A 15,518-nucleotide genomic window follows, 5' to 3' on the forward strand; every position below is an offset into this window, starting at 1 on the left:
GGGATTAAACCATGGTATGTAAGGCTGGTTCAACACTCGTAAGGCAAACAATGTGATTGATCATATCAGCTGAGAAAAAACGAGAATCATAGGATCCTCTCAATAGATGCAGAGAAAGGATTTGACAAAATACAACATGCATTTTCCCACAGCAAATATCATTCTCAATGGGGAAGCACTGGGAGGCTTTCTCCTAAGATCAGGAACAAGACTGGGATGTCCAGTCTCACCACTGCTAATCCACAGAATACTAGAAGCCCTAGATTCAGCAATCAGACAACAAAAAGAGATTAAAGGCATTTAAATTGGCAAAGAAGATGTCAAACTCTCCTTCTTCACTGACACATGATACTCTACATAGAAAACCCAAAAACTCCACCCAAAGATTGCTAGAACTCATACAGCAATTTGGCAGCATGGAAGGATACAAAATCAATCCACAGAATCAGTGGTATTTCTATACACTAACAGTGAGATTGAAAAAAGAGAATTTAAGGAGTCAATCCCATTTACAATTGCACCCAAAAGCATAAGATACCTAGGAATAAACCGAACCAAAGAGGTAAAGGATCTATAACCTAAAAACTATAGAACACTTCTGAAAGAAATGGAGGAAGACACAAAGAGATTGAAAAATATTCTGTGCTCATGGATTGGCAGAATTAATATTGTGAAAATGTCAATGTTACCCAGGGCAATTTACACGTTTAATGCAATCCCTCTCAAAATACCATGGCCTTTCTTCAGAGTGTTGGAACAAGTCATCTTAATATTTGTGTGGAATTATAAAAGATCCCAAATAGCCAGAGGAATTTTAAAAAAGAAAACCAAAGCTGGGGGCATCACAATGCCAGATTTCAGGTTGTACTACAAAGCTGTGGTCATCAAGACAGTGTGGTACTGGCACAAAAACAGACACATAGATCAATGGAAAAGAATAGAGAATCCAAAAGTGGACCCACAGCTTGATGGACAACTACTATTCGACAAAGGGGTAAAGACTAATTACTAGAAAAAATACAGTGTCTTCAATAAATGGTGCTGGGAAAATTGGATATCCACATGCAGAAGAATGAAACTAGACCACTCTCTTGCACCAGACACAAAGATAAACTCAAAATGGATGAAAGATCTAAATGTGAGACAAGATGCCATCAAAATCCTAGAGAACACAGGCAACACCGTTTCTGACCTTAACCACAGTAACTTCTTGCAAGATACATCCACAAAGGCAAGAGAAACATAAGGAAAAAAGAACTATTGGGACTTCATCAAGATAAGAAGCTTTTGCACAGCAAAGGATACAGTCAACAAAACTAAAAGACAATCTACTATGGGAGAAGATATTTGCAAATGATGTATCAGATAAAGGGCTAGTATTCATGATCCATAAAAAACTTCGTAAACTCAACAGCAAAGAAACAATCCAATTATGAAATGGGCAAAAGTCATGAAGAGAAATCTCACAGAGGAAGACATAGACATGGCCAACATGCACATGAGAAAATGCTCTGCATCACTTGCCGTCAGGGAAATACAAATCAAAACCACAATGAGATACCACCTCACACCAGTGAGAATGGGGAAAATTAACAAGGCAGGAAACAACAAATGTTGGAGACGATGCGGAGAAAAGGGAACCCTCTTGCACTGTTGATGGGAATATGAAATGGTGCAGCCACTCTAGAAAACTGTGTGGAGGTTCCTCAAAGAGTTAAAAGTAGATCTGCCCTATGACCCAGCAATTGCACTACTGGGGATTTACCCCAATGATACAGATGCAGTGAAATGCCAGGACACCTGTACCCGATGTTTATAGCTGTAATGCCCACAATAGCCAAACTTTAGAAAGATCCTCAGTGTCCATCGAAAGATGAATGGATAAAGAAGATGTGGTTTATGTATACAATGGAATATTACTCAGCCATTAGATGGGCAAATACCCACCATTTGCTTCAACATGGATGGAACTGGAGGGTATTGCGCTGAGTGAAATAAGTCAATCAGAGAAGGACAAATATTATATGTTCTCATTCATTTGGGGAATATAAATAATAGTGAAAGGGATTGCATTGCAATACAATCATCCATTCAAAAAATGGAAAGAAGTCAAATACAAAAGCTAACCTTACACATAAAGGAGCTAGAGAAAAAACAGCAGATGGACCCTACACCCAGCAGAAGGGAGTTAATTAAAATTCGAGCAGATCTCAACGAAATCGAGATCAGAAGAACTGTGGAACAGATCAACAGAACCAGGAGTTGGTTCTTTGAAAGAATTAATAAGATAGATAAACCATTAGCCAACCTTATTAAAAAGAAGAGAAAGAAGACTCAAATTAATAAAATCATGAATGAGAAAGGAGAGATCACTACCAACGCCAAGGAAATACAAACGATTTTAAAAACCTATTATGAACAGCTATACGCCAATAAATTAGGCAATCTAGAAGAAATGGACGCATTCCTGGAAAGCCACAAACTACCAAAACTGGAACAGGAAGAAATAGAAAACCTGAACAGGCCAATAACCAGGGAGGAAATTGAAGCAGTCATCAAAAACCTCCCAAGACACAAGAGTCCAGGGCCAGATGGCTTCCCAGGGGAATTCTATCAAACGTTTAAACAAGAAACCATACCTATTCTACTAAAGCTGTTTTGAAAGATAGAAAGAGATGGAATCCTTCCAAATTCGTTCTATGAGGCCAGCATCATCTTAATTCCAAAACCAGACAAAGACCCCACCAAAAAGGAGAATTACAGACGAATATCCCTGATGAACATGGATGCAAAAATTTTCAACAAGATACTGGCCAATAGGATCCAACAACACATTAAGAAAATTATTCACCATGACCAAGTAGTATTTATTCCCAGGACACAAGGCTGATTCAACACTCGTAAAACAATCAATGTGATTCATCATATAAGCAAGAGAAAACCAAGAAACATAATATCCTCTCATTAGATGCAGAGAAAGCATTTGACAAAATACAGCATCCATTCCTGATCAAAACTCTTCAGAGTGTAGGGATAGAGGGAACTTTCCTCAACATCTGAATGCCATCTACAAAAAGCCCACAGCAAATATCATTCTCAATGGGGAAGCACTGGGAGCCTTTCCCCTAAGATCAGGAACAAGACTGGGATGTCCACTCTCACCACTGCTATTCAACATAGTATTGGAAGTCCTAGCCTCAGCAAACAAACAACAAAAAGACATTAAAGGCATTCAAATTGACAAAGAAAAACTCAAACTCTCCCTCTTCGCCGATAACGTGGTACTCTACATAGAAAACCCAAAAGCCTCCACCCCAAGATTGCTAGAACTCATTCAGCAATTTGGTAGCATAGCAGGATACAAAATCAATGCCCAGAAATCAGTGGCATTTCTATACACTAACAATGAGACCGAAGAACGGAAATTAAGGAGTCAATCCCATTTACAATTGCACCAAAAGCATAAGATACCTAGGAATAAACCTAACCAAAGAGGTAAAGGATCTATACCCTAAAAACTATAGAACACTTCTGAAAGAAATTGAGGAAAACATAAAGAGATGGAAAAATATTCCGTGCTGATGGATTGGCGGAATTAATATTGTGAAAATGTCAATGTTACCCAGGGCAATTTACACATTCAATGCAATCCCTATCAAAATACCAAGGACTTTCTTCAGAGAGTTAGAACAAATTATTTTCAGATTTGTGTGGAATCAGAAAAGACCCCGAATAGCCAGGGGAATTTAAAAAAAGAAAACCATGGCTGGGGGCATCACAATGCCATATTACAGGTTGTACTACAAAGCTGTGGTCATCAAGACAGTGTGGTCCTGGCACAAAAACAGACACATAGATCAATGGAACAGAGTAAAGAATCCAGAAGTGGACCCTGAACTTTGTGGCCAACTAATATTCGATAAAGGAGGAAAGACTATCCATTGGAAGAAAGACAGTCTCTTCAATAAATGGTGCTGGGAAAATTGTCCATCCACATGCAGAAGAATGAAACTAGACCACTCTCTTTCACCATACACAAAGATAAACTCAAAATGGATGAAAGATCTAAATGTGAGACAAGAGTCCATCAAAATCCTAGAGGAGAACACAGGCAACACCCTTTTTGAACTTCGCCAGAGTAACTTCTTGCAAGATACATCCACGAAGGCAAAAGAAACAAAGCAAAAATGAACTATTGGGACTTCATCAAGATAAGAAGCTTTTCCACAGCAAAGGATACAGTCAACAAAACTAAAAGACAACCGACAGAATGGGAGAAGATATTTGCAAATGTCGTATCAGATAAAGGGCTAGTTTCCAAGATGTATAAAGAACTTCTTAAACTCAACACCAAAGAAACAAACAATCCAATCATGTAATGGGCAAAAGACATGAACAGAAATCTCACAGAGGAAGACATAGACATGGCCAACATGCACATGAGAAAATCCTCCGCATCACTTGCCATCAGGGAAATACAAATCAAAACCACAAGGAGATACCACCTCACACCAGTGAGAATGGGGAAAATTAACAAGGCAGGAAACCACCAATGTTGGAGACGATGCGGAGAAAAGGGAACCCTCTTGCACTGTTGGTGAGAATGTGAACTGGTGCAGCCACTCTGGAAAACCTTGTGGAGGTTCCTCAAAGAGTTAAAAATAGACCTGCCCTAATTACCCAGCAACTGCACTCCTGGGGATTTATCCCAAAGATACAGATGCAGTGAAATGCTGGAACACCTGCACCCCAATGTTTCAGTGCATTATATGGTCTCATTCATTTGGAATATAAAAAATTGTGAAAGGGAATATAAAAAATTGTGAAAGGGAATAAAGGGAAAAGGAGAGAAATTGAGTGAAAATATCAGTGAGGGTGACAAAACATGAGAAACACCTAACTCTAGGAAATGAACAAGGGGTAGTGGAAAGGCAAGTTGGTGTGGGTTTGAGGTGACTGGTGGTGGGTACACAGGGGGGCACTTGATGAGTGAGCACTGAGTGATATGCTATATTTGGCAAATTGAACTCCAGTTAAAAAAAATGACAAATACCCACATTTTGCTTCAACATGGATAGAACTGGAGAGTATTATGTTGAGTGAAGTAAGTCAATTGGAGAACGACGGAACATGTAAGAATCCTACGTGTTTATATTGGAATATTTAGTGTTTTTGCAAAGAAAGTAATTGTTGATATGTATGCATTTATTGCCAGTTGGTTACTTTTGATTTTGTGGTTGTTTTTGTAATTTTTCTCTGAATCTTTCTTTTCTTACTCTTTTTCATGGTTTACAGACCTTTTTTATTGATATAGTTGGATTTATTTATCCTCTTTGCATATCTATTAATGTTTTAGATTTGTGGTTATCATCAGATATGTATATAACATCTTCTGTATATAGCAGCCTATATTTAGTTGATGATTGCTTAAGCTTGCATCCATTGACTCTGCTGTACCTCCCTCCCACATTTTAAACATTTGGCATCATATTCTGTATCTTTTTTTTCATCTTGTGAATCCTTTGAAGGATATTTACAGATATACTTATTTATATTGCTTTTGTGTTTCCTTCTTTTCATACTATTTTTTGTGGTCTTTCCTTTCCATTCAAAGATTCTCCTTTAACATTTCTTTTAGAGTTGATTTAGTGGTTATGAACTTCTTTACTTATGTTTTTCTGAGGAACTCTTTATTTCTGTTTCTATTCTGAATGATAGCTTTGCTCAATGGGGTATTTTTTTGTCTGCAGATTTTTCCCTTTCATAACTTTCATTATATTATGCTATTCCTTTCTGGCCTATAATAATTCTGCAGAAAAATCTACTCACAGCCTCATCAGGATTCCCTTACATGTAAACTCTTTATTTTCTCTTGCTGCTTTTAAAATTGGCCCTTTATCACTACTTTTTGCCATTTTAATTATTATGTGTCTTGGTGTGGTTCTTTTGGGTAGATTTTGGGGGGGTTCTCTTTGCCCACTGAATCTGGATATCTGTTTCTTTTCTTAGATTTTGAAAGTTTCCAGATATTATTTCTTCAAATATATTTTCTGTCCCCTTTTCTTTCTTTTTTCATCTTTAATTCTTCAATTCTTCGATTCTTATAATGTAAATGTTATTAAACTTGATTCAATTACTGAGTTTCCTAAGTCTGTTCTTGCTTTATTAAGATTGATTGATTGATGAGAGAGAGAGAGAGAGAGAGAGAGACAGGAGGAGGGAGAAGCAGGCTCCATGCCTGGAGCCCGACGTGGGACTCGATCCCGGGACTCCAGGATTGTGCCCTGGGCCAAAGGCAGGCACTAAACCGCTGAGCCTCCCAGGGATCCACTCTATTCTTGTTTTGCATATTTTTTTCTCTCACATGTTCAGCTTGATTACTTGGTATCCTCCACCTTTTTCTCAAGTTCAATGAGTATCCTTATAATTATCATTTTAAAGACTTTATGAGGTATGTTACTTTTATCTTTTTTGCCTACATCTGTCTGTTACTGTGCTTTGGTCCTGTTCTTTCATTTGGGACATTTTCTTCCTTCTCCACATTTTGTCTAGTGGTCTGTGTCTGGTTTTGGGTGTTATCAAAGTCTGCTATGTCTCATGCTCTTTAAACTAGTAGGCAGGGTGCACACTTTTAACAGTGACACTGTTTCTCTTTCACAGGGGACATGCAGCCCCTATGGAGATCAGGGCTGGCCAGGGCCACTTCAGAAAGCTCACTCTGGTGGGCCCACAGAATTCACAAAGTGTGCATGCTGTTCCTCTTCCAAAGGAGACATGAAGCTGCAGAAAGTGGGTCTGGCTGGGCCATTTTACAAAGTGCACATGGGTGGGGGCATGATGTCCTCAACCTGTATGTACTCATCTTCCACAGGGGACTTGCAGATGCTGCAGACACCAGGGTGGCTGTAAATGCTCAGCAAACCCCATGTGGATACAGTTTTAATAAGGTGTACTCATTTTCCTTGAGTGGCAACTGTCTGCTGCCTCCAGGCCCAAAGCCTCTCAAAATACTTGGGTTGGGAGACATTATTTTGCAACGTTTTCACAAGTCTTTTGGGGGAGGGCACCCATAGTACTGGGATTGAGGCAAGCATGACTAGAAAAGGCTGATCTGATGAATGGCAGCAGAGCAGGGCTTTGTGTAAGGAACTTAGTTAATGAATTTCATCACAGCACTTGTTCCCTTAGGTAGCCCTGTGTGTATGCTGAGGAATGGTGGAGAGAAATGGCCACTGCCAGCTCTTTTGTTCCAGGAGGGGGTCTCCCTATGATCCCTATCTCTCTGGGATTCACTCTGAATGAATAAATAACTGTCCCCCCCATATACCCCAAGCGTTTTTCAAAGGCTGCTTCTATGTTGTGTTTCCATGGCTGTTTTCTGTGCTCTCTCTTTAAGCATAGAGACTCAGCTTCCTAATGCCCACTGGCTTTAAGTCCAACCTTTAAGCCATGCTGGTTGGAAGAATCAAGGAAATGTGGCCCCTGTCACTTTCAAAACCAAATGTCATGGAAATTTGTCTTCCTCATGTCGCTCCCTGGTGTGGTCATCTATTTTTGTCCTTCTCCATTCCCCTGACTTCCTTCTCATCACAGTTGGCCAGGATCCTTTTAACCCCCCACCATATCTCCACCTTTCCTATGCTTTTTAATGTGGCTTCTTCCCTACCATTAGCTATGGAGTTTGTTTTGCCAGTTTTCAGATCCTTTTCTGAGTTATGGACACTGTGCAATCTAATTGTGTCTGTGTGAGAAGACAAGCTTAGGTTCCTCCTACTCTGAGATCTTCCCAGTGTCCTCCAGTTGATATTTTTATAACTGACTTAAAATTATAAATTATGTTTGCCTGAATTAGGATATAAATACAGATACTTTACAATTAATTGATAACCCCTCCAAAGATTCTTGTCCTATCAATTTGCCTGTATCTTATATATTTATTTTTAATTTTGCCATTGCATTACTGTTGAAGAAACTGGACAGCATGTAGTGAAAATATTCTTGTAGTCTGAATTTTGCTGGATATGTATTCATGATGTCATCTTCCTCTAAACCCTGTAATTACTTTTAATTAATTGTTAAATGTAAAGGTTTTGATGACATTGTCATTTTTTTGGCAAGATGACCTATATATGTAGTTTTATTTTAAAGTTTTCGGCAAACTTTAAAAACCATTGCCTAACCTCAGGAATCAGAAAACAAAAAGAAATAAAAGACATTCAAATTGGCAAAGAAGAAGTCAAACTCTCCCTCTTTGCAGATGACATGATACTATACATAGAAAACCCAAAAGACTCCATCCCAAGATTGCTAGAACTCAAACAGCAATTTGGGAGTATGGCAGGATACAAAATCAATGGCCAAAGTCAGTGGCATTTCTATACACTAACAATGAGACTGAAGAAAGAGAAATTAAGGAGTCAATCACACTTACAATTGCACCAAAAGCATAAGATACCTAGGAATAAACCTAACCAAAGAGGTAAAGGATCTATACCCTAAAAACTATAGAACACTTCTGAAAGAAATTGAGGAAAACACAAAGAGATGGAAAAATATTCCGTGCTGATGGATTGGCGGAATTAATATTGTGAAAATGTCAATGTTACCCAGGGCAATTTACACATTCAATGCAATCCCTATCAAAATACCATGGACTTTCTTCAGAGAGTTGGAACAAATTATTTTCAGATTTGTGTGGAATCAGAAAAGACCCCGAATAGCCAGGGGAATTTTAAAAAAGAAAACCATGGCTGGGGGCATCACAATGCCAGATTTCAGGTTGTACTACAAAGCTGTGGTCATCAAGACAGTGTGGTACTGGCACAAAAACAGACAAATAGATCAATGGAACAGAATAGAGAATCCAGAAGTGGACCCTCAACTCTACGGTAAACTAATATTCAACAAAGAAGGAAAGATCATCCACTGAAAAAAAGACAGGGTCTTCAATAAATGGTGCTGGGAAAATTGGACATCCACATGCAGAAGAATGAAACTGGACCATTATCTTACACCATCCACAAAGATACACTCAAAAAGAATGAAAGATAATTAATGTGAGACAAGTTTCCATCAAAATGCTAGAGGAGAACACAGGCAACACCCTTTTTGAACTTGGCCACAGTAACTTCTTGCAAAATACATCCATGAAGGCAAGAGAAACAAAAGCAAAAGTGAACTATTGGGACTTCATCAAGATAAGAAGCTTTTGCACAGCAAAGGATACAGTCAACAAAACTGAAAGACGACCTACAGAATGGGCGAAGATATTTGCAAATGATGTATCAGATAAAGGACTAGCATCCAAGATCTATAAAGAACTTCTTAAACCCACAGCAAAGAAACAAACAATCCAATCATGAAATGGGTGAAAGACACGAACAGACAGTTCACCAAAGAAGACATAGACATGGCTAACAAGCACATGAGAAAATGCTCCGCGTCACTTGCCATCAGGGAAATACAAATCAAAACCACAAGGAGATACCACCTCACACCAGTGAGAATGGGGAAAATTAACAAGGCAGGAAGCCACAAATGTTGGAGAGGCTGTGGAGAAAGGAGAACACTCCTGCACTGTTGATGGGAATGTAAATTGGTGCAGCCACTCTGGAAAAATTTGTGGAGGTTCCTCAAAGAGTTAAAAATAGACCTGCCCCACGACCCAACAATTGAACTGCTGGGGATTTACCGCAATGATACAGATGGAATGAAACGCTTGGATACCTGCACCCTGATGTTTCTAGCTGCAATGTCCACAATAGCCAAACTTTGGAAGGAGCCTCGGTGTCCATCGAAAGATGAATGGATAAAGAAGATGTGGTCTATGTATACAATGGAATATTACTCAGCCATTAGAAACGACAAATATCCACCATTTGCTTCAACGTGGATGGAACTGGAGGGTATTATGCTGAGTGAAGTAAGTCAATTGGAGAAGGACAAACATTATATGGTCTCATTCATTTGGGGAATATAAAAAATAATGAAAGGGAATTAAGGGGAACGGAGAGAAAATGAGTGGGAAATATCAGAAAGGGAGACAGACCATGAGAGACTCCTAACTCTGGGAAACGAACAAGGGGTGGTGGAAACGGAGGTGGGCCGGGTGTGGGGGGACTGGGTGACCGGCACTGAGGGGGGCACTTGATGGGATGAGCCTTGAGTGTTTTGCTATATGTTGGCAAATTGAACACCAATTAAATAAATAAATAAATAAATAAATAAATAAATAAACTATTGCCTAGATTTATGCAGTCATTACAGTTTTCAAAGCGATGCTATTGACATTTTTATTTTTCTTCTGAAATCTTTCTTGAAAACAACCCACCCACCCTACATAAGCCAATTATTTGGCAACCTTAATGTCCAGCTACACAGATAATATAGTAAATGAAAAATGCTGGGTTTTTTTCTTTTACTGGTTTTAATGAATTTGTTCCCTAAAATCTTCCTATGTTTATCAAAACGTTTTCAGGTAATTTGAAACTCCTTAATTTAAACATATTTGCTATGTTAAATTCATGAGATCACTATCCATATTTATACACAAATATCCGATCTTTGACAGTAGAAACATGTAACTTATTGTCTGGGGTTATTTGCCATGACCCTATTTGGCCACATTCATGTGTTCTGTTGTAACCACAAATTTTCAGATTACTGTACACAAATTCTACTCCTTACCTGTAGCTTATGATTGCTCTAAGGATTTGTGATTTTTTTAATAGGAAAGAGTTTTAAGATAGCACAATCTCAGAGGTGATATTGTTCATTGTTAGTGTATTAGTTGTTATTTCTAACTCTTTTTAATAGACTAAGCTATGGATTAAGCATAGTTTAAAGGTAAAATACATCATGAGTTCTGGTATTTTAAAAATCTTGTAAATTTTTTATTGTTAAAAAATGGATGGTGTATGTGGAAGGTTTATGTATTTTATCTCACAAATCACATATCTTTGCTGAAAATATTAAAAACTTTTTGAAATTATTTGCATTTAGGTTGTATCACATGACATATATACAGTCAGGTACTCATGTTTGTAATACTCCTAGTTCTAAGTTCACTTAACACACATACTGTCTTTGTAGATGTTACAATTTTAAGACAAGTGTGAAATTAACTACATGTTTGAGATGATGCAATGACAATGATATAGTTATGACCAGTGTGATGTAAGTGCATGGTTATTGAGTGATTCCTTTATTACAAAATCATGAGATGCACTTTTGAATATTTTACAGGTTTATTTATTAATTTTACCTCAATAAAGCTGAACCAAGAGTTTATTTTTGTAAAGATTTTATTTATTTATTCACAAAAGACACAGCAAGAGAGAGAGGCAGAGACATACACAGAGGGAAAAGCAGACTCCATGCAAGAAGCCCCATGTGGGACTTGATCCCAGGACTCCAGGATCACAACCTGACCCAAAGACAGATGTTTAACAGCTGAACCACCCAGGGGTCCCTGAACCAAGAGTTTAAAATAATAGGTGAAGATTCACATGCCCTTTGTGTCTTCACCTTTAGCCTTCATTCTGCCTGGGTCATGATTCAGATGCTAGAAATACAGAAGCCATTATGACCCTAGGGAAAACAAAGTATAGCAGGACAAAATCAAAACCAAACCAAAACAAAACAAAACAAAAAAACGAACAAACAAACTTAAAGGATACTAGTTCTTTGCTAATATCCTTGAGTGGAGATAGTCACAATTCATGGTGGCACACCAGACTTCCATTGCATGAGGCACAAGTCTATACACTGGTTTATTCTGTATTATCTGTAACTGAATATAATAGAAACTTAGCACAGCTTTAGAATACATTTATGTTCAGTAGAATAGATTATTTCTGCCATGAAATCTAAAATAATCTACATGAGGTCCAAACCCAGAATGCCTGCCTCATCAAAACTGTGTTCTTAGGTAACTAGCCCAAATCATTCTGGAATATTTATCATACACTATATCAAGTACTAGATACAATGTAGAGGAAATCCATTATATACCCCAGTTCTCCCCATCCCACATTCAGATATCCGCACATCAATGTCACAGAACACTGAAACCAATATTGGCATTTACTCTTAAACTAAAAAAGAAAAAAAATGCTCAATAGGCTTAAAATTTAAGGTGGATGTTTGCAATGCTAAAAGGTACAAGGTACTGGGCAAGAAATATGGGGAGATACAACTCCAACTTCAGACATCCTATGATCTCCCTTGAATAACAAACATAAATATTCTAGATGTCTAGCTATACATAATTCATTCTCTTTTATGTTGCATGAGTTGTACAAAACAGTATAATTGGTTAGTTAGAAAATCATGCAAAATACTCCAAAATATATAGATGTAGTATCCCTTTATATACATATTACAAAATGCATTCACAATATAATAATAAACAAAAACAATATAGAAGCCACAATGCAACAAATTCTGAGAGGAGGGAGTCCAGAATTCATTTCCTTTTAAAATTTTCCACTTAAAAATTCAGAATGAAAGTACATTTGAATGTTTCAAATGATTATCTAACTTTTTTCAAAATATGCTTATAATCACCTAAGTTCATAACAAGGGACACTTTCAGGAAATTGTTTCATATTTGTCTTTCTAAAGGAAATAATCATTTTTGTTTATTTGGCTTCTATGTAGCTGGATCTTTTCAAAAAGGAAGAGAACATAATTAAGACAGTAATTTGTGAGCTTAATTTTAAAGAAATGAGAAAGAAAAAAAAAGAATGGCCTCTGAGTAATGTCTGCCCAGCTTGTCTGGCTAAACAGGTAGGACATGGTGTTCTGCCTATCATCAAAAAAAATCACAGAACAATAGCATCAGAAGATTGTCACCTGATAGAGCAAGATAAAAACAAGTCCACTCTGAGCACAGGCAAAAATAAAAATGGAGCCCAAAGCCCAGAAATGGAGCCCAAAGCTCAGAAAGAAAGGTACCTTCTTTTCCTAATTAATATGATGTACTGCTACTTATTTACCAATCACAGTTTAACAATGTTTATTCTATATAGCTCCTAAACAAATTTCTTTTATTTTCTGACCCAAACTCATCCTTCATAAAAGGATGTCAACAATAATACATGATTATTGTTTTCATGAAGTAGATTCTAAAGCAAGCAACAGTGACATGAGCTAGATAGTTTCAGGAAGATTAGTATGACAAAAGTGCCTGTATTTTGAAAACATTGCAGCAGAACCCTAATTATAATTCATTTCAAGGGAAATGGTGCTTCCTGAGTCACAAATAAGTTTCAAAGTAATGGAATGTATTTTCTTATTACAGAAATGAGAAAACTGATTTGATTCATAGACTGATCAATTTTATATTCAAAATAATATTTCTTTGTGAGTATAAATATTTTAATATATATGATTTTTATGTATGCTTCTAGGCAAATGCTTGTGTATCTACGTATATAGGAAGGAGAAGGTATGTACATGTTTTTAGAAAGACGTTCGGATATATATCATGATATATATTTATGTGAGGTGGTACATATATTACATTAAAGACATTCTTAAATGTTTTTAAAGATTTTATTTATTTATTTATTCATTCATGCTGGACATAGAGAGAGAGGCAGAGACACAGGCAGAGGGAGAAGCAGGCTCCATGCCGGAAGCCCGACGCAGGACTGGATCCCAGGACTCCAGGATCGCGCTCTGGGCCAAAGGCAGGCGCAAAACCGCTGAGTCACCCGGGGATCCCCTAAAGACATTGTTAAAGTTAAAAATATAAAGTTGTGGGGACAGGGTATCCCTGGGTGGCTCAATGGTTGAGTGTCTGCCTTCAGCCCAGGGCTGATCCTGGAGTCCCAGAATCAAGTCCCTCCACCGGTTCCGGCATGAAGCCTGCTTCTCCCTATGCCTGTGTCTCTGCCTCTCTCTCTCTCTCTCTCTCTCTCTCTCTCTCATGAATCAATAAAATCTCTCTAAAAATTTTTTAAAATCACTATATTACAATTGTGGGGACAATGAAAAAGCTGGGAAAAGAATAAGAATGAGAGAAACACTTTACATTTACTGTGGTTTGTTGTGAAAGTTTTAATGAAAGAAAATATTTTAGAAATATGCAAAGTGATAAGTATAAATCAGTAATGAAATATTAAGAAAGTCAGTGCATTTTAGAAATCAGGAGCTAAGGCAATGATTCTTAATGGAATGAAACACTCCTAAGAGGGAATAGGGAATAGGGGAAGGAAATGTTTACAATTGATCAGTAAAATATGAGACATTCTAGGAGATGATTCTGGAGTCAAGCTGATATAAAAAACCTTTTGAAACCACTAATGTCTCAGAAATGCAAATACCTTCTGAATCCCTGTCTGCATCTCCTTATTTCGGAAACTATACACAATTGGGTTTAATGTTGGGGTCACGAGAGTATAGAGTGCAGTTATCACCTTGTCCCTTTCAAATGAGTAGCTAGAAGCAGGGCGGATATAGGTGTAGATCACAGGAGAGTAGTAAAGGGACACCACTATGAGGTGGGATGAACATGTTGAGAAAGCCTTCCTCTTGCCTTCTGCCGTGTGGATGCGGAGAATGGCAGCAATGATGAAACCATAGGAGATGCAGGTGAGCGTGAAGTCACCTATGGCCAGGGTAATATCAGCAACATACACCATCACCTCATTGATCCTCACAGGGCTGCAGGACAAAGACAGAAGTGGAGGTATCTCACAGAAGAAGTGGTCAATGATATTTGGCCCACAGAAAGTCAGCCTCAGGATAAGACCAGTGTGTACCCAGGAATTGGTTACAGCAATCACCATGGTAATGCCAAGCAAGGCCACACACATATGGGGGTTCATCATAGTTCTGTAGCGAAGAGGGAAACAGATGGCCACATAGCGGTCATAGGCCATTGTGGTGAAGAGAACCATCTCAGCCCCCAGGGACCACGTGAAGAAGAAGAGCTGTGACATGCAGCTTTCATAGGAAATACTCCTTCCCATTGTTAGCATGGTCCCCAGCATCTTGGGTATAATGCTTGTTGTGCAGATGATATCCACAATAGCCAGTGCCAGAAGGAAAACATACATGGGTGTATGCAAGGTGGTGTTACAGATTATGGCAATGACAATCAGTGCATTGCCAAGTAAGGCCACAAGGTAGATGAGGAGAAAGACAATGAAGAGAGCTCTTTGCAGTTCAGGTTTTTGGGTGAAGCCCAGAATCAAAAATTCCGTTACAATGCTCTTATTCATCCTGCTTTGGTGACAGACATTGTAGAGAATGAGCAACTGGGAATTAAAATGATCTGGGAACATGAGAGACTCCTAACTCTGGGAAATGAACAAGGGGTAGTGGAAGGGGAGGTGGGCGGGGGGTTGTGATGACTGGGTGATGGGCGTTGAGGGAGACACTTGACGGGATGAGCATTGGATGTTATGCTATATGTTGGCAAATTGAATTCCAATAAAAAAATATACAAAAAATGATCTGGAAGCGTGTGTGTGTGTGTGTGTGTGTGTGTGTATGTGTGTGAACTTAGT

At 38.2% G+C, this 15,518-nt stretch overlaps 1 protein-coding gene across 1 annotated transcript; it reads right to left on the minus strand.

Moving 5' to 3' along the window:
- Positions 1 to 14,306: 14,306 nt before the first annotated feature.
- OR13G1 (olfactory receptor family 13 subfamily G member 1) lies at positions 14,307 to 15,230 on the minus strand. Its single transcript, XM_077855933.1, has one exon. It carries the CDS (start codon positions 15,228 to 15,230, stop codon positions 14,307 to 14,309), a length of 924 nt encoding a protein of 307 aa, XP_077712059.1.
- Positions 15,231 to 15,518: the final 288 nt, after the last annotated feature.

This window comes from Canis aureus, chromosome 18 (assembly GCF_053574225.1).
Source record: "Canis aureus isolate CA01 chromosome 18, VMU_Caureus_v.1.0, whole genome shotgun sequence".
NCBI lineage: Eukaryota > Metazoa > Chordata > Mammalia > Carnivora > Canidae > Canis > Canis aureus.